The 27,414-nt window shown below is 49.6% G+C and overlaps 1 protein-coding gene across 1 annotated transcript; it reads right to left on the reverse strand.

Moving 5' to 3' along the window:
* Nucleotides 1-25,654, reverse strand: ABTB1 (ankyrin repeat and BTB domain containing 1). Its single transcript, XM_026857356.1, has 11 exons — nucleotides 25,634-25,654; nucleotides 24,500-24,553; nucleotides 23,347-23,491; nucleotides 21,251-21,410; nucleotides 20,308-20,353; nucleotides 19,190-19,306; nucleotides 14,399-14,514; nucleotides 8,967-9,065; nucleotides 8,221-8,388; nucleotides 5,093-5,293; nucleotides 1-3,347 (listed from the first exon to the last, which is right to left on the reverse strand). The coding sequence occupies exons 3-11, from the start codon at nucleotides 23,379-23,381 to the stop codon at nucleotides 3,141-3,143; spliced, it is 1,149 nt and encodes a 382-aa protein (XP_026713157.1). The 5' UTR covers nucleotides 23,382-23,491; nucleotides 24,500-24,553; nucleotides 25,634-25,654; the 3' UTR covers nucleotides 1-3,140.
* Nucleotides 25,655-27,414: the final 1,760 nt, after the last annotated feature.

Consider the following 27,414-nt stretch of genomic DNA (forward strand, 5'->3'; position numbering starts at 1 on the left):
AAGGACAGAGGCAACAGAACACAAAAAGGACGCTGGCAACAGAAGAAAAATCAACAAAAGGTTTTTATTTTGTGATAAAAGTATTTGCAGCAAGAATAAAGTGAATTCAAATCTCAGTTTTGACCTGGCTCACCTTGGCTGGAGAGCTTGCCCGCACACTGACCTTGTGGTAGCCCAGTTTCACCAAAAGGGATGGGGGGGGCAAAGGGCCCCGAGTCCCTGGACAATCCGCGGGGCCTCACGGATGTGACCACTGTGACACCGCCGGGCAGCCCCCGTGGCACTGCCTTAGTGGGGAGGCAGAGGGGAAGGCCAGGCCGAGCTTTCCTCCCACGTGTACAGCTGCGGCCTCGCTTGCTCCGCGCTTCAGGACGTGGGAATGGGATTGCTCACGGGCAGCCGTATGGAAAAGGCTTCGCAGCACTGCTGCCCGCTCTGCCGTCCTCCTGCTCTGCCCCTACCGGTGTCCGTTTGTTCAGCAGCCCAGGCCTCTGCAGAGAAAAGCATCAGCACGATCCTCAGTGATCCTGCTTCCGCACCTCGCCGAGCACAAGGGGAAGGCAAAGGCCACGGCCGTCCCCCGGCTCCGCGCGGGGCTGCCACAACCGCTGCTGCCCAGGGACGACGACTGAGGCGTCAGATGAGGAGTTTATGCAGGAGGAGCAGAGAGGATGTGATAGACTGAACGTCCAGCTTGGGGATGTGATAAACTGAACGTCCAGCTTATGCTCAGCGTCATCTTCAACCACACAGGGCGGAGAAACAGGGAACTGAACCAGCTGGGTCCAGCTTTCCGTTTCTGTAGCAGGCTTTCATGAACCTGACGCTCCACTGAGCAAGAAAACAAAGCGGTTCTGCTTTCACCTTCCTTCCTCCAAAATATACGGGACTTCATATTAAAGCTTTCCCAACAGCTCTTCCCCTCCTCGAGTTTACCGAGATGCTTTTGACACTTCCAAGCTGTGCTGGGCTCTCTTTGGTCATCCTGGCGAAGCCACACTGAGCTTAGAGACGGACACAGAGGCACATTCCACCAATCCCACGACAAACACACGTCTCCCCTCCACGTCAGCCCCCCAAACAGGAGCACCCTGCTGCTGCTCCCTGCTCCCACACAGCAGCACACGGCTGCAGGGACACCCCCGGCCTCACCCGCACGCGGCCGCAGGAAGCAAACCACCAGAACTCCTCACGTTTCCTCACAAGCCTTCTGAAGCAGAACTGAAGCCCTGCCTGAGCAGCCCCGCTGCCACCATTCCCTGCCCCACAGACTTGTTCTGCAAGAGACACCAGTGAAACCCAGAGAACAAAGTGCACAAGCACTCGGGGCTCAGTTATGTCAGCGCACCTCACGCCTGCTCCCCCAGCTGTCCCCAGCTTCGGTTAAGCACGACTCAATCTTGATACATGATTCTGCCAAAGTCCAGCTTCTCTCGGGTACCCCAGGGCCCGCTGTCGGTGCAGCCGGACCGAGCCTGCCCGTGTTCCCCCAGAGAGCTTCACCACCCGCGGGGTACAGGCAGATGCTCCGAGCAGGGGCTGCAGTTCCCACGTGGTGTGGGAGCACCAGTCTCACCTCGGGAGATTAGCGAGGGAGAGAAACCCGTCCTCCCAAGTGCAGCCACAGCTGAAGCAAGTCCCTGCCAAACGCTGGATCCCCAGCGTCTTCCCTTACCCAAGGGAAGCATCACCACCATTACAGAACCCACCACCCTGGAGCCGCAGGGGCCCGTGCCCAGCTCCCACCTCAAGCAGTAAGAGCACACCTGATGCGGATTATTTCAAGCTCCTGCCTCGCAGAGCGACCGGAGCGACGATACGTGTTGGGGATAGTGCCCGGGCAAGATCCCGCGTGTGCCTCACACAATGCCCCTGCTCCCTCCCAACTCGCAGCACGGCAGAGCACGCCCGGCCCCTGCCCCGGGAACCCGAGCCTCCCCAGACCTGCCACCCTGCAGACAAACAGCTCCGAGGGCAGCCTGCGGGGCAAGGCAAGCTTTGTGCAGGGGTATCGCCCGCTGATTAGCGCCAAGCAGAAAGAACATCATTACCCTCGTTAGGAGTCTAGGGAGACAACACGAGATAACACGACCTACTGCAGAACACAGACTCAGAAACACTCGTCAGTACAAACAGTGAGTTTCCTGGAGGACACTGAAGCTACAGGGTTCAAGGCTGAGCAAAGCCAGAACGTCGGGTGGGACAGCTGCCCTGCAAGAGACCCAAAAGGCCCCTTTTCCTTCTAAACGATTTCTGGTGACCCCTCCTCCCTGACCCACCAGAGAGTCTGTTTTGCTCTACCACAGTGGACAAAAAGAAAGGGAAAAGTGCTGTTTCCAAGAAGGTGTTTCCTTCCCCTGTCAGGAAAAAAAGGGGTGCTCTCCTTTTTTTTTCATGCATTGAAAGCAACTGCTTTCTAAGAACGGAAAGGCTCTGGTCTCTGCTGCATTCCCAAAGACATTTGTTCAGGAAGCAAAGCTTTTAAACTCTGAGCACTTCAAAGCAATGAAAAGCTAGGGAAGGCCTAGAAACCACTTTGGTTCTTTTCATCTAAACACTAGAACAGCAGGTGAGGACAGTGCCTTCCACACAGCCAAGCACTGCTGTGCCCCTGCTGGGGAAGCACTGCCCACCTCTGCCAATCTTAGCACGCTGGCCCTGAAAGAAAGGCCAACCTCCCTTCCAATATACTTATTTGAAGAGTTTAATCCTGTTTTCTTCCTCTGACTGTGGCAATTCAACAATATCCTGGGATGAACCAGTTTCAGAAGTGTGTTGTGGGGCAACAGAACAGGATGGGTGTCCTAACACCCGGCAAGTCCCCCAGAGCGCTAGCTCCCTGACCACCCCCAGCTGCTGGCAGCCTCCCATCCGCGTTGTATCCTGCAAAGGAGCAGCTACTGATTTGGGCTGAGCTTTGGGAGCTACTTCTGAAAGGAGAAACGAAAAACAAATTAAAACCAAACACAAACCAGACATGCAAATGTCCAGACGTAAATAAATTAAAAAGAAACCATGCCTGAAAGTGATTGGGGAGGACAAAGAAGGGGAAGAGAGACATTCAGAGGCTCAGCTGTTCTTGCGCTCCGAGCCACCCCGGCGGGGCTGCGCAGGCTCATACCACAGGCAGGGTTTGCACATCAGCACTCAAGCCCTATACTGGCCAGGAGGTTTTCCAGAGCTTCAAGTTTCTGGTTGGCTTCCTCGATGGCACTGTAAGTCTGCACGTTGCTGGTGATATGGAAGCGGATGTCGTCGACCAGAGGAATGGAGTCAGTCTCCTGCCGCTCCTCCACAGCCTCCGCGTTCTCCTTCACGGCAGCCACAAACTCCTCCAACTCCACCAGCTGGACGGGGTGGACAAGAGAACCGTTAGGAAGACAAGATGATGGGTGAAGGGATGGAAAGGGTTGGGATAATGGGCTCAGCCACTGTTGAGGGATCTCAGAGAGGAAAAGGGATTGCTAAGGGTACGTGGAGACCCCAACCTTGCTGCCTCCTACACAGCCCCTTTGCAGAGGCATCTGCCACCCCCCCGGGAGGCAGCAACGCCCCAGCAGCCAGCGCCACAGCTGTGAGCAGCCCGCACTCCCAGGAGTGCACTGTGACACCCACTAAGCACCCATGGTTCTGGTATTGGGGCACATGAATACACACAATATTCCCCAGAAGACCCAGCAGATGCTGCCAAACGCTTTTGGGGAAGGTCCTGCCCCAAGCAACAGAGGCTGCTCGTGCCCCGCGCGGAGCCAGCAGCCACAGCCCCTGCCACAGCGCCCAGCCCCACGGCCACGGCCCCTCAGCAGATCACAGCAAGGCAGCTGCTCAGTTCTGGGCCCAGCCTGACAGAATCAGGTCACCCAGGAATGATTTTTGCATCAAGTTCCCTGGGAACATGTGGCGTGCTGAAGGGTGAGAGTCTGCCTACGCCGCTGCAGCGCGCCCGGGCACGGCGGGGTGCTGAGCCCCGCTTTGTGCTGCACTCCCTGCCAAAACCTCTCCCCGTTGCCATCACCGGGGCCTCGCCACAAGACACTGGCAGCTGCTGATGTCTGAGCAGCTGGGGCGGCTCCGTTTGTGCCGAAACCCTTCGGAAGGCACGCTGCCAGCGCTGGGTCCGAGGGCTCCCGCTCAGGGAAGGGGAATGGTGCAGCCTTGCACCATCACTGCTTGGGACATCCACCAGCTTTCCAAGCAAATCCTTTTCAGAAGCCAGAATCTGGGGGCACGCTGATGTGTCTATCATCCCCAAGCTATACACTGAACAAAATAACAGCCCTGGAATAATTTCCTTCGCTATTTTCACATACCAAAAAGAATTTCACACCTTCCAAGCTGCAGGTGAAAATGTTACGCTCCCCTGTGAACTGTAAAAGCCATTTATAAAAACCTCTGTTGCAGGATAAAAACACCCCACAGGTTCTAATTTATCCTTCTGTGTGGCAACTTTCTCCATGAGTCCTGAAACTTATAATCCCTCAGGATAAAACTCAAATGGAGCCTCATAAAGAAAACTTCAGAGCTAGATTCATTACTTCTGGGTGTTCAACAGCCAAATTTCCCTTGTGGAGACCCCTACTGTTAGATTTGTCATCCTGGAGGAGAGTAGAGATCACAGTGATTTTTCTTTTCTATAGCATTATGCCAGGAAGAACTCCCTGCAGCAAACACTGGAAAACATTTCCTGCACAGAGCTCCCCTGCGCACCCCACGGGGCTCTCCAGGCTGTAACTGCACATTCAGGCAACGCCGCTGTCGCTCTGGGCATGGTGGCTGAAAGCTCGGTGAAAGTCACCTGCCCATGGAACTTTTTGGTCAGGTTTTTCACCCCACAGTCCACAGGGATGTGCCAGACAGCCACCAGCACCTGGCTTCCTGCAGTGACACTGCACACGCTCCTCATCCTCCGTCCTAACTCACCACGTGCTTTGCTACCTCATCGCTGCTCCTTTTCAGGAAGCACATTAGAACAGAGGGGGCAAGCACTTGTCACAGACCAAAGCACGAGCATTAACTCTTGTATCTGTGCCTCACTGCGCAGTTCAGGCCTACAGGCACACGTGGCAAGGGCCGTGGGGACCGTGTCTGGTACCTTCTCGATGATCTTCGCCATGTACTCCGTGCACTGGTCCTCCAGCCGGGTCAGCTGGAAGAGCTTTGCGACCCTCCAGATGCTGACGACGTTGTCCTCGTCCAGGATCTGAGCCAGGGTCCTGCCGCAAAGGCGCTTCAGCCCGGGCAGCAGGTACATGTCTGCCACGCACAGCACGTCGTAGGCGTTTTCCGGGGACAGCTGGCAATGGCAAGAGGGGGATTACTGCCCAGTCCCCCCCACTTCACTTGTCTCCGGCAAAGCGCCTTTTTCTCTCGTGCTTTAGCAGATTCCCTAAAGCATGCACCAGGCAGGTGTTAATGGCACTACTGAGACCCGAGCTCAATCTTCCAGGGCTAGGTCTTCCCCGCCGTTACCACAGAGGAGTTTAAAATGCTGCAGAGGCAGCTTGCTCAGCACAAAGCAAGAAGTCTGCCGTGCTGCAGTTAACCTCTCTAGCTAAGCACAAAGCAACACTGAAACACAGAAGTGCACCTGAAAGAGACGTGCAGTGTGGCAGCAGGAGGAGGCAGCTTCTACCAGAGGTACTGAAAGCCCTTCAAACGGAACGGGCTGGCAGAACAGAGCACCCCATCCCCACTAGGACTTTGCCTCCCATTTACGTACCGCTGGACGCGCACTTTGTGGAAAATGTGCAAAATTCTCTTAAGTTCCTTCCTCAAACTGGCTCTGCTAACTCAGCCAGCACAAGCTCCTTGGCACAGGGGTACATCCCAGGACAGAAAATTGCACCCCAAATAAACTGTAGGTGAGGGCCAACTAGGTGAGGAACAGACTCTGCACATCAAATACTACTGGAACTTTTCCAGGCCCTCAAACCAAACTGAATTCATGCACCAGATGCTCAAGCTTACACTGTTGTGAATGGCCTTTAACATTTTCAGGCTCTTGAGCTAGAGAATCACCCTCTCATTTCCCTCTTGGGTACTTTTGTTCCTTGCAAGTGATCTGAGGATAAAAAAAATGCTGTAGATAATGTTGGAGACGCCACCTCCAGCTTCACTCAGTCTCTTCCCCTGGCTGGGCAAATCCTATTTCAGTCAGCCATCTGCGTCACTAACCTGGAGCTAGAGCCTCTCTCTGCACAGTTCTGTTCCTGCTAACGCGAAGTGCAAAGAGCACAGTTACCCACATTCATTTTAACAGCAGATCTGCAGGATGCAGCACACCCTGGCTGTGGAGGAGGCGAGACCCCCTGCAGACAGAGACCAAGCCACACGGGTCTAGACTGAGGAATGGTAACTCTGGTGCAGCACAGTCCACTGCCCTGGTAACTGGGCAGCAGCAAAACAAGTGCTGTCCACATCTGCACAGGTCGTTGCTCACTCTCACAACTGAAAAGGGCTGATTCTTCCTTCCCCCACAGCTGTCCACACCAGTGTTTGGAGGGACTGCTCCCAGCGCCTCTCCCAGCTGTGTGACACCCTGCAGCAGCTGTGCAGAAGGATGCATCAGAGGCGTGTCGTGGGTGCTGTACTGCCACAGGGTGTAACAAAGCTCTCGGGGCTGTTAATCAAGTGCTGCTTTGTCCTTTCGTAAGCTGCAGGAACCTCACGAGTTGGAGGCGTTTGAGCCAGTAGTACTGATGGCAGCAGCTCCCAACTGCTTGATGGAGCACAAACCTGGCAAATGTTCCTCCAAAAGCTTCCCCTGAGCCCACACAAGTGTTCTGATCAGCTACTTCTCTCTCTGCCTGGAACCCCGTCTGTCCTCTGCACACACTCTTCCTTCCAGCTGCAAGCACTGTCACTACTACATGGCAGAGACAGAGAAATCCTCTGGAAAAAGAAATGTGGAATTGGGAGTGCTGACCCTTGGCTAGGGAAACCCAGGGCAAGGAGAACGCTGCACGTAAGTGTGGAACTTGAGCTATATTCCCATTTTCCTGACCATTTTCCCTGGTAGTTTTTCACGGCAGGTAAACTCTCTGCAGAAGCTCGTGTCTTGGCTGCCCAGCTTGAAATCCAAGCCAGTTTCTGGGGCAGCACCATTCTGCCTAGAAAACACACGAGCGAGATCCTTGCAACTCCTCCGCTTTGCTGTTGGGCTGTCCTCCTGCCCCAAGCCCAGCCGGGGCAGCCTTGTGCTGGGGAAACACGTCTCGAGGAGGGCAAGGCAGAGCAGAGGAGTGTGAGGGACCAGGGTCACGCTGCAGCACAGTCACAAGGTTGGGAGGATCTTCACAACCCCAACATGCTGCCTTCCCCCTGCCTGCCCTTTCAGCACGGAGCTGAGGGACAAATGAAGCATCTGCTCTCTGGCATACCGGTGGCAGTCCTGCCCGTGCTGCCTGCTAAATACATCCCTCCCCACCGCACGTTCCCTGCCGCTACCCGGAGGCGAAGGGAGCAGCAGAAACAAGGTCCAGCTGCAGCTGCTCTCCGCACGTGGCACCCAACCCAGGGCACAAACACCGCTCGGGAGAAGTGACACTGCCAGGTGCAGCAGCGTCCCTCATCGCTGCCCGAATGCCAGAACCCGTTCTGGCATCTTGTAGCTGGAGCTGCTGAAAGCGTCTGACACAAAACCAAAGCAGGAACCTGCTTAAACACTGAGATTTGCTGCGCCTTCCGTGAGGCTGAAAGCTAGGTGGGGTGGGGCCACTGTTACTGCTTGTGACACTGAGCACAGCAAGGTGTTGGTCTCCCAGTGGAACCTCTGCACACCCCAGCAACAAATAACAGCGGATATAATGACTTGCTACAAGTGGAACGGTGGGCTGTGATGCCAAGAGTAAATCAGCAGAATCTCTCAACCTTTCCACATCCCCAAATGTGTTCAATCTGCCATCTACTGGCAGCTGCTCACCTTATCCTTCCACAGAGCCCAAGAGGGAAATCTGCATTTATCATGCCAACATACAGCGTGCAACCTAATTTTCAGATTTTCGTTATGGGATAACAGACTAAGGATTTGCTTCCCAAACATCACCCACAGAAACCAGACCCCTGCCTGGCTCACAGCGAGTCCCAGGACGTGGGTCCCTGAGACAGCAGAGTAGGGCAGTTGGATTGAAGAAACTAAACACCACTGCCCCTCGGGATGCTGTAGGCAAACACTTCCAGAACGAGCCAGCCCAGGAGGAGAGGCTCTGTGGGTGGCCTCACCTCTGTGTCATCACTGTAGATGTAGTAGAGGACTCGGATGAAGATATCTTCTGAGATGTTGTGAAGAGTCACCACAGGGATGCTGGGCTGTGTCTGTAACTCCTCACTCTCACTGAAATGGTCTTCAAGAAGGGCTTTGAAATAATCACTGCGACCACAGAAAAATGCCTGGAGAGGGAATAAAGACCAAGAGACTAGAATCCTTCTCGCTGCATCAGACCGAGCAGCACTACCCACCGGCTGTCAGAGCAGCTCAAAGATGTTTCAGAAGTTCAGACTCTAACTCTGATCCTCCCTGTATTTTGAAGCTGCATCTCCAACATTTTTCCATACCTTGTTTCTACCCATGCCTAACCCCAGAACCAAAAAAACAATCTGTAAGCTTCAGAGATCCAGAAGGAGCACGGCATTAGGGCAGGAGTTTGAATCCATTCTTACTGTTCACTTCCAGATCAACCATTCCCCTCTCCAGACACTGAACGCACAAGCTAGGAGATTCTGCAGCTGTGAATGCTGTAGCTAAATCCATAAATTTATCTCCTCACCTCTGCAAGAAAGACAGGGCTTGCTGTTTTGTTAAATGCTTTAAATATAGTTTCCAGTTGCAATACGACCTGGGGTTTTCCAGCTGATGAGGCAGTGCTGCTTCTGCAGAGTGCATTCAGCACTGGATGAGCAGGGAAGACAGGTAGACCAGACTTATGGCAAAAAGGGAGGAGAATGAAGTATAGAGCGCATGCACGTACCTTATGGCACAAAAAGTTGTACTCTGCCACCCTGAAACACACGTCGGGACAACTGTTGAAGTTGTCGGTGCTGTCAAACGGCAACTCCCCAAAACCAACCTAGAAAAGGAAACCAGAAGACCTGACCTTTAACATTCCTGCTTTAAACATGCTCAGGGTCCCAACTTTGGACTTCTTGGTCTTCCCAGAAGCAACCATCCATTCCTTCAGCACAGTGCAGAGCACCGGATTTCAGGGAACACAGATTTCAACGTGAGGAACTGAAGTCCTTGCACTCTTGATAGAGACACTCCTGGTGCAAGTTACAGCGGCCTCCCTTACCCATGGAAACTCCCCACCCCTCCAAAAAGCTCTGGGAAGCATTTCTGTGCCACCTCACAAGGCACACGACCAAGTGAAGGTGAAGTTTACTTCACGTAGTGGATATTATAAGCATACCAGAGCTCAGGACTAGCCCTTTACTGTGCAGATGTACAGGTAGATGTAGGAACGTATAGATTACATAGAAGTATATGCCAGTTTAAAATAGTTTGGCTACAATTACTGCCTCACTTGAATAATTCAAGATTTCTAAAGCACATTTTAAATTTATGATTTGATTTGCAGCCAAAGATAGTGTTGTTGCAGTATTAATACTCTAGTGAATTATTTTAACACCAACACACCTCCTCCCAGTCCCGCATGCCAACAAAGACAGCACACACAGAGAGGAAAAAAAAAATAAAATCTGTTGGCCTTATGTTCTTTTAAAGTGACACTTCCAAAGATTTTTACTTTCACCTTATCCTATATACAGGGTAATTTGAGTGTATTAAAAAAAGAGAAAAGTTTATATTCACAGTCACGCAGCCAAGACAACTAATCTCTGGAAACAGAAGTTCCCCCCGATTCTTGCTTTCCAAACATGTCCCTGAGCTGCCTGGGCCCAGGAGTTTATTACCACTGTCTCTCACCCAGGAAGGTTTCACCCCAAGCTGGCACCCGGGAGAAGCCTGGGCTGGCGGGGAGGATCACTCTCCCAGAGGCAGACTACCTCAGCACCTCACTGAAAGCGCTGACTGCCAGCTTTGCTGAGGAGCCAGCCGAGCCCTCCCTCCCACCTAACCCAGACCGACCCGGCCGCATCACCCCGGCCTGAGCTCTCAGCCCAGCGCAGCTCCAGCGCAGGGAGGTTTCTCTCTCCAGAGGGGTTCTAGGACGTGGCAGGGCACCCAGCTGGCCAAAGCTCACCCCACCACTGAGCGCGGCAACACGGACCCATCTGAGATCAGTCCAACGCCCAATTTTAGTTTTAATCCGGACTCATCTGCCAAGGTCTTTGTCTGTCCTCAGCAACATCTGGCCGTCCGTGGCTCCTAATCGCAGCAGAGTAAACCCTGTGACATCCAGAGCCTGCACATGGCTCTGGCAGCAATGCTGCCTCTCCACTAACACCTCTCTCCTGTGCGTCCTTCCCCATCGGGGAACTTCTCTCCCAGAAGAGATGCAGCAATTCAAGGAACACCCCCCCCTGTAACACAAAGGGCACCTCCAGCACTGAGGATGAGATCACACTGTCCCATCTGTAGACTCCCCAGGCTGCTATTTTGCCGTTACCTGTGTTTCACGTTTCAAGGCACAGCTTCCATGTACCCCTAGAAATTCTGACATGACTTTCTGGGCTACAGCTTTGCAGCACATTATAGGTAAAACAAACAGGCTTTGTTAAGATGCCACTCGTTGCAGCACAAGAATTTTAATTGACATATAAACTCCGCATCTTCTACGTGCATCCCTTCTTTGCTCCCCTTTCATCGTTCAAAGGTAAATCTTTAAAAGGAATCCAACCCTCTGGAACAAACATGGGAGTTTTATTTGTCTCCGAGTCTGTCTCCTGAATTACAAACTCCTCCCGGCTCAGTTTCCCGCTTCTGGCCTTGCCTGGTCCCTGCTCTGATGCTCAGGTTTACAAGGTCATTTCCAATCCCTACTACAAAAGCAGGTTGATGTTTTTGTGAAGTGGCTTTGCAGAATTTTCCCTTTTACTTCATTTTTAAGTCTCTACTACTTCTACCCCCCTCTCTTCTAACTCTTGAGGAATTTAATCTCCCTTTCAGGGTCTCCCTGCAGCAAACTGGCTTGTTCCTCCCACCGCCCCCGCTCAGGAAACCTGCTCAGCATACCTCTGTCCAGGCAAAGCACAGCTGCCGAAGTTCAGCATGCTGCCCGGAAAGCACAAAACAGTCTGGCCTGCGAGGTGCAAACACATTCACAATCACTCATCCACCATACGGAAACATTCTCAACACCTCCATAGCATAAAACCGCTTTAACGTTCACGGAATCCTCCAGTCATCACCCACCACAACACGTGGAAGAGCACGTCTTTGCTGCTGTGAACGTGCTGTTAGCGCCGAAAGAGAAATGCTGCTGGAGACAAAACCGTACAAAACAAATCAGTGGCAGCAATTCCTACCTTGGCTGGATTATCTCAGCAAGAAAACTGTGAGCAAATTACAACACAAAATACAGGGGTTAGCGATCCAAGGAAAGATTACCAGCCCATAACCAGATGCAAGTGAATCGGATAAAAAAAAAAAACAAAAAAAAAAGATTGGAATCATGATTTAAATAGTTCAGTTGATCTGCCTCTGCCAAATGGGCAAAGCCCAGGAATAGCTGCCACGGACAACCCCACTACACAGATGTGGAGGCAAGACTAGATGGAACCCATCGACTTGTTTCAAACTGTTCTTTCTACATTTTGTAAGATTTAGTTTTACCCCAAAAGTGACAAATGGTCCCATTTTTTTGCAGCCACACCAAATGTTAATACAGATGAACAGAGCAGTATTTATTTCACAGCAAACTCTGGTCCTTTTAAGTCTGATTTCATCTTAGTGTGGAAAATAAGAGTTCAGTTAAAGGTAATGAAAAATAGCTATAAGGAAATGATACGCCTGCAGTCTCGAGCACTGGAAAGCCTGGAGTCTCCAACTCCGATGCCACCTGGCAGACAGGAGATGAAGAGCCAGGCAGAGTGGAAAGCCACATGGTTTGTGACAGTTGCCTGGTTTTTGATGGTATTTTACTTAAATCTGTCACTGCTAAATTTATTGCAACAAACCAAAGCAGCAGCTGTTGTGGTCAGAAAAATTCTGGTCATTACTAGTGTAAAACAAAATTGAGACAACAACCACACTTTTAAAAACAAACACTGAAAGAGAAAAGGCTTTCAGGTATAAACAGGAATGAGACACAAGGTACCAAGATTATAAACATGCTGAAGAGTTCAAAGAACAGATAGTCCTCACTCCGAAAACTAACGATGAACTGTGATTGGATATCAAACGTTAATTATTGGTTTAGTCGTACAGCAGAGTCTTCTGCATCATTCAAGTATCAGAGACATTACATGCAAATTATTCGTTTATAGTGTAACAGAAAATTGTATACAACCCCATGTCACATAACATGGCATTACATGGCATGAGCAGCTCAGAACGTCTCTCACCAAACTCTGGAAACGCTGGCTTTTATCCAGAAGCCAAATACCTATTTTGTTCTGCTGGAAAAAAATGTATGTTTCTCTCGAGAACACAGATGTCTGTCCGTGACTGTTCGGTTGTCCCTGACATTTTAGGTTACGTAGTTTGTTCCTTGCACGGCATCAAACCCTGTCAGAACGAGGATGTGCAATTCCTCTGTCCCAGAACAAAGATGCCTAATTCACAGAATTTAACAATTTGCAAACATTAGGATGAGATATAAATGGCAACAGGATGAAGAGCTGTGTTCATACACTCTTTGTAAGTCAACAAAAAAGACCTAGAGAGAGAAAAATGGGAATCTCTTTGAATTTATCAGGCTTAAACAAAGCAGCCACGTTTGTGCATGGCGCACACGTTCTCTGGTGACCAGGCGTGTGACCGTGCCCTCTCCACCCTTACAGCCACAACAGCTCCAGCGCTGCTGTAACTGCCTTCGTTCTGATCTATGAACACAGCAAGGGAGCCCCAGCTCGCAGAGGCGTTCACAGTGCTGTCAGATGATTATATTATTCCAAGTTTCGTATTTTCCTTCCAGCTCCTGTTCTGCACGAAAGAATTAAAAGGGAAGTGTTCCTAACCCTGGAAAAGCCTAACGCGACAGGAACATGCCATCAAGGTCTGGGAACAAGCAATCAAACTGAAAGCATTCTTTTTATTTGGGAAGTAACTTAAAATTTATATAAATCTCTCCACTTTGGGGCCCACAATCCTTTTTTTAATTATTTGGGAAGTAAATTTGAGGCTTACTTACAGTATCACCTCCCTTTAAAGCCTGCAAACATACAGAAAAGCATACTGAAAGCCACAAATAAATGTACGGTTATTATATTTGCAGGAGGCAGGTTATGTAGGAAAGATTTCTGCATTGGTAGATGGAAACATGATGGAGAATAACTCCTCTATAAAGTGCTTGGTACTCAGAGAGCTATGTCTGCCAAAAGCCAGCACAAACCATGTGGTTTGCTACAGGTAAGAAACCTGATCCATGTGCACACACACACACACACACACACACACACACACACAGAGGTCTATTCAGCAAGGGACAAAAAGCAAAAAAGCAATAAACTTTGCTCCATCCCTCAGTCATACAACCTCCGGGCACAGCAGTCACCTAAATGGAGTTCATGTTATTAAATTCAGTGATTGGTATGAGAAAGAGTTAAAAAAGGACAGATGTAACAGCAAAGCGAATCTGCTGATATTACAGAAAACAACAGATGCCAGGAGAATGAAGACCACTAACATTTATCCTGCTCTCCTGCAGCTGGGAGCAAAGATCCAGATATATGAGCCTAACCAATAATACTGATGGTATTTTAACACAGCAATCACCAGCCTGCGGCCTGTGGGCTACTTCTAAAGGTCAACAAGACGTAGTTATGAAAAGCAAATCTATTGCCAGTCAAGTTAATTTGCTTCAGAGGGATTCACATTTCTGCTGGAAGTATTTTCAGGGTTTGAGAGCACCCCCCCACTGCAGGGTGTCAGTTCCTAGTAAGCTAGCCCAGCTAGCCATCTGCCACCTACGTGTCCCTTCGGGGATCAATGCCTGCTGATAAAACACTGCTGATACTCAAGAAGGATGGCAGAGAAAAGGAAAAAGAGCTGGGGCCCAACTCCTGTGCCACTGTAGTCAGCGGGGAAATCCCCATCAATACCACGGCAAGGGTTTTGTTTACCAAAACCTGCTAGGGGAAAAAAAAAATCCAAGGGAAGGACCAGCACTGACAGCCTCGTTAAACAGCTTCACAGCATTCTGAAGCAGTAAAAGGCTTTCAGCGTTTGGAGCAGCAGCAGCACACAAGCAAGCACTAAACTCAAAGGGAGAGAATGCGGCCGAACACGGGTGAACGCACAGCACAGCCCCCGGAGAGCAGAAGTAGCGTAAAGGCTCCGTACCCGCAGTTCGGCTGGCAGGGCGCAGTCTGCTAGGAGAGCCAGATCTTCCTGCAGCCGGCAGTTACCTGTGGGCTCAATCGTCAGCACTTTCACACAGGTCCCTGGCTTGGAAGAGACTGGAAGAAGCAAAAAAGACAAAAGAGCAGAGATGCCTAAATTCCTCTACAAACATTCTCTCCCATTTAGAGACAAGAAAGACACTCCGGGAACAAACAGTATTATTGCTGTTTGGCTTCTACTGCACAGCCCCCGTGATGCTCCTGTGTACACACAGCCCTCGGTGCAGCTGGTGAGCAGGGCTGGGAGGGGAGGCTTGCACCTCCTCAAACCTCCCCTTAAGGCCTTCTGCTGGCATGCCAACTGTGGCAAACACAAAGCTGTCACAGCCCGAGTCTCCCTGCACAACCCTTGTCAGCAGGTACAGCTGAGGACTGTCCATCAGGCCGCCCTGGGCCCTGCAGGGGCCACTCGGACAAGGTCTTCCCAGCTGGCCACCCCTACCACAGACAGTGTTACCTAAGGTAAAGCCCATGCCAGGGAGTACTGAGCTGAAATAAAGCTGCTCCTGTGCCTCTCTGCTCCGTCACGTGCTCTCGTGGGTCCCATTTCGTCTGTGCCACCCTAACTTCACTCCAGGGAACAAAGGGATTTATTCTTGTTTAGGTATCAAGTCCTGTGCACCTAGTCTGTCCCCTACTCTCCCTGTAGATCCTCAAAGCACAAAAAACCCCCAAACACCTGGACTGCCGAGCATGCCCGTGTTCTCTGCAAACATTAAATAAGCATCACTACCACCAGAGATCAAATAAACCATGCAGAGATGGCAACTTCATTTGCCTTTTTCAGACCTAGTGTGTCTGCCTGCCTTGCCCTACCAGCCTTTCCTCTTTCTGGCTACCTCACGCCTCGAGTTTGGTTTCAGCTCAGCAGGCTCTGCGGTGAGGACTGGAGCACGCAGGACATTCAGGAGTCACGGGCATACAGGGAAGCACGTGAGAAAACACGGGAGCACCACTGGAAAATGGGAAAGTTGTGGTGAGGAAGGCTCGAGATGCTGTTGGGAGCCAGAGAGATGCAGACTTAACTCTCAAGGACAAAAGAGTTAAGCGGCCCCACGCCAACACACTCAGAAGTTTCTGACAGGCGTGATTCACTGCACGCAAACCCCTCACAGGTGAATCACACCACCTTGAGAGCTCGTTCTTCCTGACGTTTTGCACAGCATCACACGAGCTCCGGCAGATGACTCCATCGGGCCGTGGGCGAAACAAGACCATGAAGTGCCACAAAACAAGTTCTCCACCCCCTCCTCCAGGTTACACCTTCAGCTGTGCCACCACCGTACCTCAAACCGGCCGAATACCCCACAAGGGTACAGGAAAGGGAAGGATCATCCACCAGTACAAGACAGTCAGGTGGCACCGCTGCTGCACACAGACACACCAGGAAGCAGCCAGGCTGCTCTGTTAGCACTGCACTACCTGCAGACAGATGACTTTCAGGGTAAATAAGCCAAGAAGAGCCCTGTCTGCTTACAGACCAGCACGAGGGAAGGAAATTTCTCACTGTGCAATTAGAAACTCTTTATGGCAGAGAGAATAATTGATATTTGTGTAGTGCCTATTGTAACAGTCGCCAAATCAGTCAGGCTCTGTAATCACTAATGGACCCAGCAAGTTCTAAGCAGTAGTCGAGGGAAAGAGTTCTTCTCTTGGGACCTACAAAGCATCTGTGCACTTTCACAGCAACGTGAAAGAACAGTGATTTGTCTGAGAAGCAAATCTATCGTGAGACATTTCAAACGCTGCATCTCTCAAATCCAAGAGCGCAGTGTTTGGTACCACAAGCAGCTCTCCTCTAACAGAAACAAAGTGACAGAACAGGAATAAGCTGCGGGTGCAAACAATCAGCAGGGACCATCACCTTCCTGCAGGACGTAGGAATTAAGGGTTTTCTGGAAAGAACAACATAAACAGTGCAAGGAGCTCGAGGGAGTAACCCAGCTACAGTTGAGAATGGAGGATTTTGTCTTTCTTCCCAGTCTAGCCCAGCTCTGTAGCACTGAACGTCACCTACCAGTTCACCAGCTGCCTTTGTTTTACCGCTCAACACCTCTTTGTAGCCTTTTGTTTCAAATGAGCCAATGCACCACAAAAAAAAAGAGCCACAAAAACCCCCACCAAAATCTCAAACCTTTCCACAATGACGCCACACTCAGATACCTGCCTTACACACCCTCCTGGCAGTGCCCTGAGTAGTTACAACCACAGATTCTGTACGTTCAGCGCCTCCCGTCTGAAGGCAAGCATCACAAACCTGGCTCTCAACCTTTTTGCACTAAAACATGTAGAAATAACTGCAGAACACTTAATATCAAATACCTTCACTTCTAAAGGAAGGATTTTGGCTTAATCTGGACAAACCCTGTCTGAGGTCTTCCAAACACTGCAACTTTTTTTTCTTGTTACAGCCACAATAGACACGTGGGGGAAAATTTGAAAGCATTCACACTGAAGTCTCTCAGGTGCAGCAGAAGACACTGGGTCATCCTCTTCAGGGTTTTCCTAAACTACTGTCTGTGCATGCCAAGACACTAAGTGCTTCTGAAATGCTGATTAACTCTAGATAATGAGATTGCAGAGACTGCAATTATCCACTGGAGCTACACGGGCTTGAGTTCATGTTGTTTTATTAGGCACGTTTCAACTTTATTAATACAGCGGCAAGACGTGAGCCTGCTCTGCCAACCTGAATCAGATGTCTGTTCCACAGAAAGCACTCTGAGCAAGCAGGACTTCAGAGAAGGAACAGTGATGCTTTGTCAAGTGCCAGACATGATGTGACCTAAGATCTTTCACAATTTTTATAATTTTTCTAAGTATTACTTTCTGGAGAATCAAGTTTTCCTGGCTTCCACATGAAAGCTGATACGAGAAACAAACTGTTAACAGACCTATCAGCAGTTCTGTCTATTCATTTAAATCCAACCTGTCATAAATAAAAACTCAAGCCTAGTACTTCCACCCGTGCTTTACACCACCCATTGATTGTGCCTTCTGTCAGGCCTTAGAAATGAACAACTGTTCCCTCTCAAAGAACACAGAAATTAAATAATTTGTCCGGTGCCATCCAGGAAGCCTGTATTACATTTTCCAAGTGGAGTTTGTATCTGGAACTCCCAACTAACCTGAAAAGTTACTTCCCCATTTTTAAACCCCACCAAGAAGTCAGCTCCTCTGCAGTCACAAATTTAACCACTGGACTTCACGATCCTTAAGTTGCCATGACACACTACGTAATGGCTTCAGACACCCAGCAAGCTATCCGCCTTATTTTCCTCCCACAGTACTACAGGAGATTTTAACTTGATGGATTAAGGTGGAATGGTCACCCCCAGGGTCTCAGCTAGACCCCCGGAGAAAAAGATAAAAAGGAAAAAAACGGGAAAAAAGGATCTCCAGCATCTCACTGGATTACTCTGATATCAAAAGATGCCACAAGATAATCTTGTTACCCGATTGTGTGAGTAGTTTTTATTTTCTATTCATTGTATTCACCACCACTCCCCTTTTTCCACCACTTACTTAATACACAAATTGGTATCTTAACACTACTTGTAGCAAGGAACCAAGAAATGCATTTCTAATCTCCTCAGGTGCATGTTTACATTTGTATTTACACGGCGGGGGTAAGATGGACGATACAGCTTCCGTAAGAACCTGCACACTGGTCTATGTGGGGACAGTCCGTGGTAACCCTGCACCCCGCCACCCGACTGCACGTGCCTAAGGGAGACTTACACATGGTAGTATCTTCCATGTGACTTCCACATGAGTACTGGCTCTTATCCGTTAAGCCCTGCAACTTCAGGCTGAATAGTCAGAACTCATACTTCAACAGGGAAAGGTGGAACAGCTACTACACCCTTACTTCTTAGATCAAGGAAGAAGATGCTGTTGATTTAAAAACTACAGACCAGATTCTCTTCTCAAACCAATGCTAACTTGGCTGAAGTAAAGGAGTTAACTCAGAGCATGATATGAGAAATCAGATGTTTTCAGCCTGAAGGTTTTTTTACCAGGTATTTTTTTTACTTAATGACTAACAGCACTTTGCCCTACTTGTGCTGTTTTGATTCTTCTTCATGTGTCCTTTAGCTTGAACGAAGGAGATGAATGATAAATCTCCAACTGTTGGTTTTCATGCAATAAGCTGATGTCATGATGAGATCACAAGCTCTCTGGATAACAAAAAGCCCTTAAATAGAGGATTGTGTCATTTAAGCTTTGGCACATATATGTGTTATAAATACACACACGCTTTCAGAAATACTTCTCTGCTTTTAAAAAAAGCCTTGTATCTCACTCTGCAGCCATTTTGAGCCAATTGTCAAACATTTGAGTTTGGTTAGGGGTCAGATGAACGCAGATAAGGACTTTTAATTGTACATATTTTATCTCCCCAGAGATTTGAACGAGCTCTCTGCTGAAAGGCAGTTACCAGTACACCCCACAGTGCTCCACTGAATGTCTGGCAACCACAGCGAAGTCCTGCTGCCATGGCTGCTCTACTATAATGAAAACATTCAGTGTAAATGATAAACGTGCATGTGTCAGAAACCACTACAGCTGCCCTACAGAGAGCCCCTGACATGCAAACATGGGAATTCCACAACAGAATCATTTTCTGGAAGCACCCAGGGCCCCGTGAAACAGGCATTGTCACACTTTCCTCTTTCCCCCTGAAAGGACACACAGGCACAGCAGAGCCAACAGCGAGCAAAATGCTTACCAAATTCATAGACTTTTTTACATTTGGTCTCCAAATCATCTATGAGGTCCTGCAGCCGACACTGCTTGGCCAACCTCTTGCAATCATTTACATATTCTACGTCGATATCGAGACGACCTGCCAAGAAGAAATGCAGCCAGCTCGTTTAACCCGTACCACTTAGGTGTAAACATGGCAACAATTAAGGACAGAAGTCCTGATGGCACAGAAATTCAGTAATTGGACACACTGCTTCACTTTTCAGCATCCAGTTACAACTCAGTCTAAGCAGCTAAGACTTGGTACCCCACCACCCACGACCTCGAGGAATCTCAGTTCAGCATGTAATTCACATTCTCACTTCCCAGCATCTACCCTAACAGCTCATTCGAGAGGCCAAACACCAAACAGGCTTATGCAAGAGATGTCCAATTCCCTCAGAAAAGAAAAAATAGCAGCACAACAGCAGCATGCATGACTGCCACCACTGGCTACCTGGCTCTGGGTAAGAAAAGACTTTATGCTCACAAGCTGTCAGTCCAGACTCTGTTACCATCACTGAAAACATTTCTGAAAACATGGGACTGGAGAAGAGCCTTGAAGATAAGGTTATTTTCTGGCACCACCTCCTGGCCTGAAATAGTTCAGCACTTAGCATGGCTACAATACAACATTTGGCATTTTCACAGATGGTTTAGGATCAACTTCTGTTCAGAAAAAAATATTAGGAAGTAGTCAAAGCATTCAGCACACACTGCTCGGGTCTGACGGACCGAGAACGCCCTAGGTGGGAACCTGGCTGCTCACCACCTCAGGGGATGTTTTCCCAGACAACAGATTTACCTTCCTTAAGTTAAAAATATGTTCTCCACATCCATCCAATCAACCTAAGCTGATTTTTTTTTTTTTAATTGACTGTAGTTATTGGCAGGACAACAACTGGCAAAAGGTACAAACAGCTTGGAAGAGCTGGGGATTGCTCACATTCTCCCCTTCTGCCAGCAGAGGGGATGTGCTGGCAAGTCCTGTACCCAAACCCGGCTGCCAGTGAGCCTGTGCCACCCAAAGAGCACCAGGGCAGAGGCACAGCCCGCTGCCTGCCCGCCCCGGATACACACACCGGACAGGAAATCATTTACCTGTGTACAAATACTGCAGAAGAGAGCCAAAGGCTGCTGGATTAATCTGAAACAAAACATGAGAAAGTTATCTTTAGATTTCCCAGAAACTGAGTAACAAGCTTGAAACTTGCCTGGATACAAACACGATCCTGAAGAAGTCAGAAAACCCCCATAAAAACAGCAACTCACACACTGCACCCGATCTCCCCGCTCCTCACATAACTAATGCTGCCACTCCACCCGGCTTACACAGCTCTTTACATGCACCCACTGACTCTAAACCACGTGCCTGTGGGGTCAGGACCTGACTAACGGTCCAAAGACAGGGTTGTGATACAAGCTCTGTAAAATCCAGCCATTTGCTGGTCACAGCCATTTCCAACTCTTCTTGACTTGAGAGGAAAGACATGTTCTTGTACAAAGAAGACATTAAGCAGTGTCCTGAGAAACTGGAAGTATGTTCGTCACGAGAGGTTTTGCACAGCCACAATCAAGCTATAGAAACGTACGCCAGAGCACTGGTGATTAAGGGATGCACTTATGGCCTGTTACAGTTCCTGCTGCAAAGGCAACAAAAGGGACTCCATTAGTGCCCATTATGGGGGTGATGTCTTCACCACAGACCACCTCTCCACCAGGAATGAGACAGACCCAACTCCTCCCGCAGAGGAGTCCTGACGCAGCTGGCAGATGGTAACAGCTACCTGCTACTGCAATTTATTTAAGATGTGGTTGAGCCCCTGACAGAGCGAACAAAGGGGAAGCATGCAGCTTTTGTTACCTGAGTAAGATGCTATTTTGCGGCATAAAGTGCCTCCACAAGCCCCTCTCCTTGACTAGGGTCACCCTGAGCTCCAGGAGCTGTTCACTGTGGAAGTTAACCCTCAAACTGCCCTTCCTACACCATTTTCTCACCCAGCTGAAACAGAAAGGAAAGAGCTGGAAGCACAGCCTCGCTCACCAGCGGATGCTTCAGCACTATCATGTTCTTCCCCTTCCATTTGGTCTCAAACATTTCTGCAAAGTAGGCGCTGCGAGCGCTGAGAATGCAGCGGTGGGCACAGAAGGATTTGCCGTGAACAATGAAAACAATGTCGCTTTGGTACCCCTGCTCCAGCAACCTGTAAGGAACAAAGAGAGGGAAAATTCAACGCTGAATGAGAAAGGAGAGAATGGAGTAAAGCCAATGGGGGACACGGTACATTTAGGTCGAACTGAACAAATACCTCTGGACATTGCAGTCTCTCCCTGCCCAGTTAGGCGGCCGGCACAGGGACTGGTACGTCACATACTAGACTGGGATCTCTCTCTCCCTCCAGTGACTCAAAGTTAAGTTTCACTAGTGTAAGAGGAAGGCTGGAGAATGAAACCTCTCTGCCTCAGGAGAACCCGTGAACACAGGGAACAGATTCTAAAGAGGAACTAGTTGCCCCCAAACACATCTCTAAAGGTTAATCCTCTTTTAAATTGTTCGATGGCAAAAAGCCACGCAGAAGCACACACACCTTCAAAAAGAATTACACCACTACAAAGTAAGGTGCAACTTTCCTGCTCTCTGGACACTGCTGGTGTGCACGCTTTAACTGCGCAGCAAACAGGAGAGGACTTGATGTCACCCACCCTCAGAAGAAGGAAGGATGTCACAGGCATGAAACGCAGACAATTACCACATCAGAGATGAAACCTTGTTTGTGACTGCATGCCCATACCCTTATTCTTTAAAAGGGAAAAAAAAAAAAAAAAAAAAGACTGCTACTTGCAGAGTTCACAGCAACATTACCAGTGTTTCCTAACGCCCAGCACCCCTGGCATAGATATCCTGCCAAACATCCCCAAGTGGTCACACCGGGCAGACATCAGGCATCACACTCCTCCTGGAGAGAGGACTGGTGCCCGAAAGGTGTGTGGTCACACAAGGAGAGGATGTCAGAGCATGTCTCGAACGCTGATCTCAATCTCCTGCCACTAGCAGCACATCCTTCCTATTAGTGTCTTGCCCAAAACAAAATAGAAGCAGTTAGGTGCTCATTTTTTGCCCCCCTACTGTTGCCCTTTGTTTCAATTTTAATGAAAGGTCTGTTTGGAACGAGAAGCAGAAAACAGGACATTTTAGTTTTCATGTGCACTCGACCCTGCATCATCTGAGCCACAAACTCACCAGGGAAGTGATAAATCACCCTGCAAAATTCTACTTCCCTGAAAGGCAGAATCTGATTTTACTCAGATAAATGAGTTTCCTTCCTCCCCTTTCCCCACAGCTGCAGAAATTAGGACTCTGTAGTAATGGGAAGATTGTCAGATCTTTCTAGGATTTATTTGCTCTCCAATTTTGAAGATACAGACGCTGAAATCTTGTTGGTTTTGGGGGTTTTTTTTAAGTCAGTCCAATGGGAGGAAAAACAAACAAACAAGCAAGTCTGTGTAATATCATCAGAACTACCAGGGTAGAAAAATAGCAAGAAGAAAAGACTGACACTATTCCTTTACTCCTGGAACAAGCTGGGCTTCTTCTCGAGCTCTAGGCTAAGACTACAAGGTGTGACAGGCAACTTTCAGAAACATCTTAAAATTAACACATTTTAATGAAGAAAAAGAAAGAGCTGAGCGCTGCTCTAAGTCAGTTTGAGGCTTCTTAAGGTGCTCCATTTCAGAAATGAGATATCCATTATCACTGCTGGAAACCCCGGCTCCCAGGCTACAGCACTTCAGGCCTGAAATTTAATTTCGGTTGATATATTATCCTAAATTACTAATGTGGTTTTAGTGATCAGATTTTGGTCTGACATTCAAGGATGACAGTCTAATGCTTCTGCATCATAAAGACCAGCTCTCTGTTAGCTCTGGAGCCTGTGCCTAAGCCACTGGAGGCTCCACTTTAAGCACACACGTACCTGGAAGTCAATCCTTAGGGCACAAAGGAACAGCCCTTAGGAATGAGACAGGGCACTGATCTGGTGCCTTTCAAATCTGCCCTTAGCAGAGAGCTTGAATATGCAGGTGAAGAGCTAAGGCAGGAGGACAGAAGGCCTTGCACACGGAGCCGCCTCGTCCGCTTACCGCTGCAGGAAGACATCGTAGTAGTCCCTCTTCATGCACTTTGCTGTGATCTGCTTGTACTCCTTCAGCAGGCGGCGGATGGCGTCACTCAAAGCTCCGTACAAACAGCGTTCCCCATCAAACGTGTTTGCCTCACATTTAGCTCCTGCAAAACGATCACAGGTACATGACAGCAGGCAGAGGTAAATCTCTCTCGAGTGTCCCCAGACGGTCGCTAAACGAGTATGACTTCTGGCTGGTGACAGGTTTCCCTGTGACCCCCTACACTACTGAGCGTATTTACAAAAACTAAGCTCTCCTTACTCATGTACAACCCAAAGGTGTTCTCCCACAGCAAAATCCCCTTCTGAAGAAGCCGTGACTCACTCAAACTGACCCCGGCAATAAGTCCCTCGGCATGACTCCAGCCATGTTCTGGGAAGAAGATTCTCACTGTGCAAAGGGTACAGTCGCTTACTGGACTTTGAACAGCTCCTCCTAAACAGCATTTCTGCCTTGTACAAGGCGAGAGATGCCTCTTTAGGTTAGACTCCGCTAAAAATCTGGAGGGCACTTGCATTTTGCTATTTCGAAACTACAGAGGTGGTTGATTTAAGATGCTCTGAATGCAGTGGAGGAAATAAACCTATTGAGATCTGACTCTGCACTCTGATCCCTCTGCCAGAGCACACAACATCACCATTACCGAAGGGAATTTGGGTGCTGGGAACCAAATGGGCAGGCACTTTGCCTGGAGAGTTTTTCTTGCTTTGTTTCAGGTTAGTAAAAGCCCTTGCATTTCACCTTTAAGCCCTGTTTACAAAGCAAGGCTATCAGAAGAGAACAATAAAGTTTTACACAGACAGCTCTTCAGATGAAGTACCTCAGCATACTCCCAACAGCAATGCACCCTTGCAAAACATCAGCTGTGATTTCAGAGTCATGCTGCCTCGACTCATCCCAGAAAGCTTCCCTGTAGCAAATTCAAGCAACAAATGGCCTGCAAAAGGCACCATGAAAACACGTCCAGGGCTCCCACTGCAGCCCGAGATCACTGATCAGATGGCTGACTGTAACAGAAGTTTCCACAAGGAACAGCTAGAAGGACATACAATCCCTAAGGACCAGTCTGGAGAAAGACACTGCACCCCAACCCAGGACAGTTTTTGCTCACCATTGGCTAGAAGATAGCGTACAAGCTCCTCGTGTCCACAGAGGCAAGCGTAATACCTGACAATAACAAGAGAAAGAAAATTAGAGATACAGCAGGAAGCAGAATCCAGCGTTTGGGCACACCAGAGCAGCAGACCTCAGCACTGAGCCGTCCCTGCTCAGCTCAGAAGGCGACTCCTCACAGGAGGGAGGAATTGCTACCCAACAGCACAGAAGTCTGACCCAGACTAAGCAGGATCGGTTCCCAGCGCTCCTAGGCACTGCTGCCCTGCAAGGACATCTCAAGGTCCCAATCTGAGTTCAGCATCTTCTGCTGCACCACCCACCAGCTGCCAAATCCCTCCTCATTTTAATGGAGTTCATTTTATGGGCACTCAGCAATTCCACGGAATTCTCAAAAACACCCCTCGCTCCTCCCATCGTCCGTCTGACTGCCACACGCTGCATTAAGGGAACAGCACACACCCCAGATGTACAGCAAATACACTCCTCAAAGCCCTACTTACGAGGAGTTTTGTCTTCCCTTTCACGATCTAAGCCTTTCATGATTCTCTTTCAGAAGGACCTCAAACTGTCCCACAAACTAGGAGGATGCTGTAACGTGCACTGCAGCAGGCAAACACCTACCTTTACTTTGGGAAATTATTCCGTACTCTAAATATACTGCAATGTCCAAATGCACTTCGAAATCGGTATGTGGGGAAGTAAAAAGCTCACAGCACCCCCCTCAGCACCACCAGGGGATTCTTCACTACCTACTGCATGTTCAGAGCCTTGCCAGACAGCGATCCCACAGCCCCTTTGCGTTTCACCTACAAAGGCAGGCTAGAACGGCAGGGACTGTGAGGGGGGGAAAGGCCTCACCAGGCCAAGAACTGCTTAATCCAGGTAATTTGATCACAAAATCAACCACCCTTCTGAGCACTCCGACAGCCAGCATCAGTCAGAGGGGGAGACAAAGACTTATTTAGCACAGCACCCACAGAGAAAAGAAGCAGAAATACATAGTCAAGTCTCCCAGAAAGCAGAACCTGAGACATTTTGTAACAGTGCTCCTAGCTGCTGATGCAGAGAGCGCCAAGGAGCTCTGAAAGCCCTCCCCTCCCACGCAGCAGCACTCCAGACCGCAGGACTCACAGAGGTGTACTGTCCCATTTATCACGGACATTAATTTCCACGTCTCGCTGTTCAAGAAGGTATCTGGAAGAAAGGGGAAAACAAAGTTGTAACTTTATGCAGCTGCTCACTCAGTCACATTCTCCTCTTTAAAAAGATGCAACTTTTGAGTCTGTACAGTAACTTCCAAAGGCGCAACAAGAACCTGCATTTGACTTGGGGAGCTGTCAGCCGTGGCTGAAGGGGCATCAGTCCCACCCTCAACCCGAGGAACTGGCCTGACAGCGCGGCCTGACAGCGCCCTTCGAGTCCCGGAGGAGGATCAAACCCCCCTCCTGCCGACCCCTAACAGGGCAGCAATCACAAAAGAAGCCTGAGCAGTTCAGCAGCACCTTCACATTCCTACAACACTCACAACCTGGATGCTTACAAACACGTGGCCAAGTTTTTAACACCAAGGCTGGATTCTCATCCTGCTTGTGGCTTTTCTCACCACAGGTAACACCACCAGTGCTACTCCAGACTGCTCTTAACTCCTGCCACTTCCTCATCCTGCACGTTTGTCCTGTATCCAACGCTGGCAAGCTCCCTCTTTGGCACCTCGAGAAGACAGCTCTGCCCCGCACACGAACGTCCTACCCAGCCTGGCTCCTCCAGTCTGTCCCAAAATACCACAACCACCAGCTCTCTCAATAACATGTGAGAGTCCCTCTCTGGCCTTCACAAAGATTAAGTTGCTCTTCTCATCTGCCACATCAGCCCCCACCTTTCACTCCCTCCATCCTTCCTATCTCAAACTTCAGCTTCCTCCGGCCACATTCAAAATCTGAAGCAACTCAGCTCCTTTCTACTCCCTCGCATGGTCAGCTTGTCCCCTCTGCTTTGAGTGTCCCAGACCGATCCTTTCTCCACTATCACTTCTGTGTTGGTCATCTCAAACCTCTGCAAGGCCACCTGCAGGGCCCCTCCTTCTACAGTAAAGTTGCAATTTACTGCTTGCAGTAAATTAACCCAACCCAACCGGTAACAATGATCCGCAGACCTCGTGTATCTGCCTACTCATCCTTTGTCAGTGAGCACCTCGAAACAGAGAGGCTCCTTCTCAGTATCTGGAAGATCCACACAGGAGCTGGAAGAATCAAGTGGGAAAAAAAAAAAAAAAAAGGCAAAGAGCATTCTTAGCCTCAAACTATGAGATGCAGCAGAAGGGTCTGTTGTAAACTCCGGGCCTTTGTGTTGCAACATCCCCTCGCCCTGCAGACCACAAGCCCATCCGACTCCTGGTCTGAAACCACCGCAGCTAAGCCCGCTGCTCCAGCGCGTGAGCAGGGAGCCCGCACCCAGGGTTTAGCAGCCCGGTATTTCTCGGCCCTACTACCACAGCCTCCAGCACAAGGTGTCAAAAATATCTCCACAGCGATTACTTCCCGGAGATCCTCCTTCCGCCCGATGGCAGAGAGGGAGCCGCTGAGGAGCCTTCAGCGAGGACACCTGCCACAGGCGGCGCCCACAGCAGAGCTGCGCAGGAACCGCCGCAGGGCCAGCGGCCTGAAAGCTGAGAAACCCGGCAAACCTCAGACCCCGGACACAGCAAAGCCTCCGCGTACGCCCAATTCCTCGCGGGGAAAAAAAAAAAATCAAGGCGAGTTTTTTACTTATAAAGAAATAAAGTCTCCTTTTCACACGCCAGCCGGCTCCTGGCACCGCGGCTGCCCCGGAGAGGCCCGAGGCTGCGGGACGCCGCCGGCCCAGCGGCCGGGGAAGGCCGGGCAGAACTCCCGGTAAATACAACCCGCGGGC

This window comes from Athene cunicularia, assembly GCF_003259725.1.
Source record: "Athene cunicularia isolate RWA chromosome 12 unlocalized genomic scaffold, athCun1 chr12_part1, whole genome shotgun sequence".
Taxonomy (NCBI): Eukaryota; Metazoa; Chordata; class Aves; order Strigiformes; family Strigidae; genus Athene; species Athene cunicularia.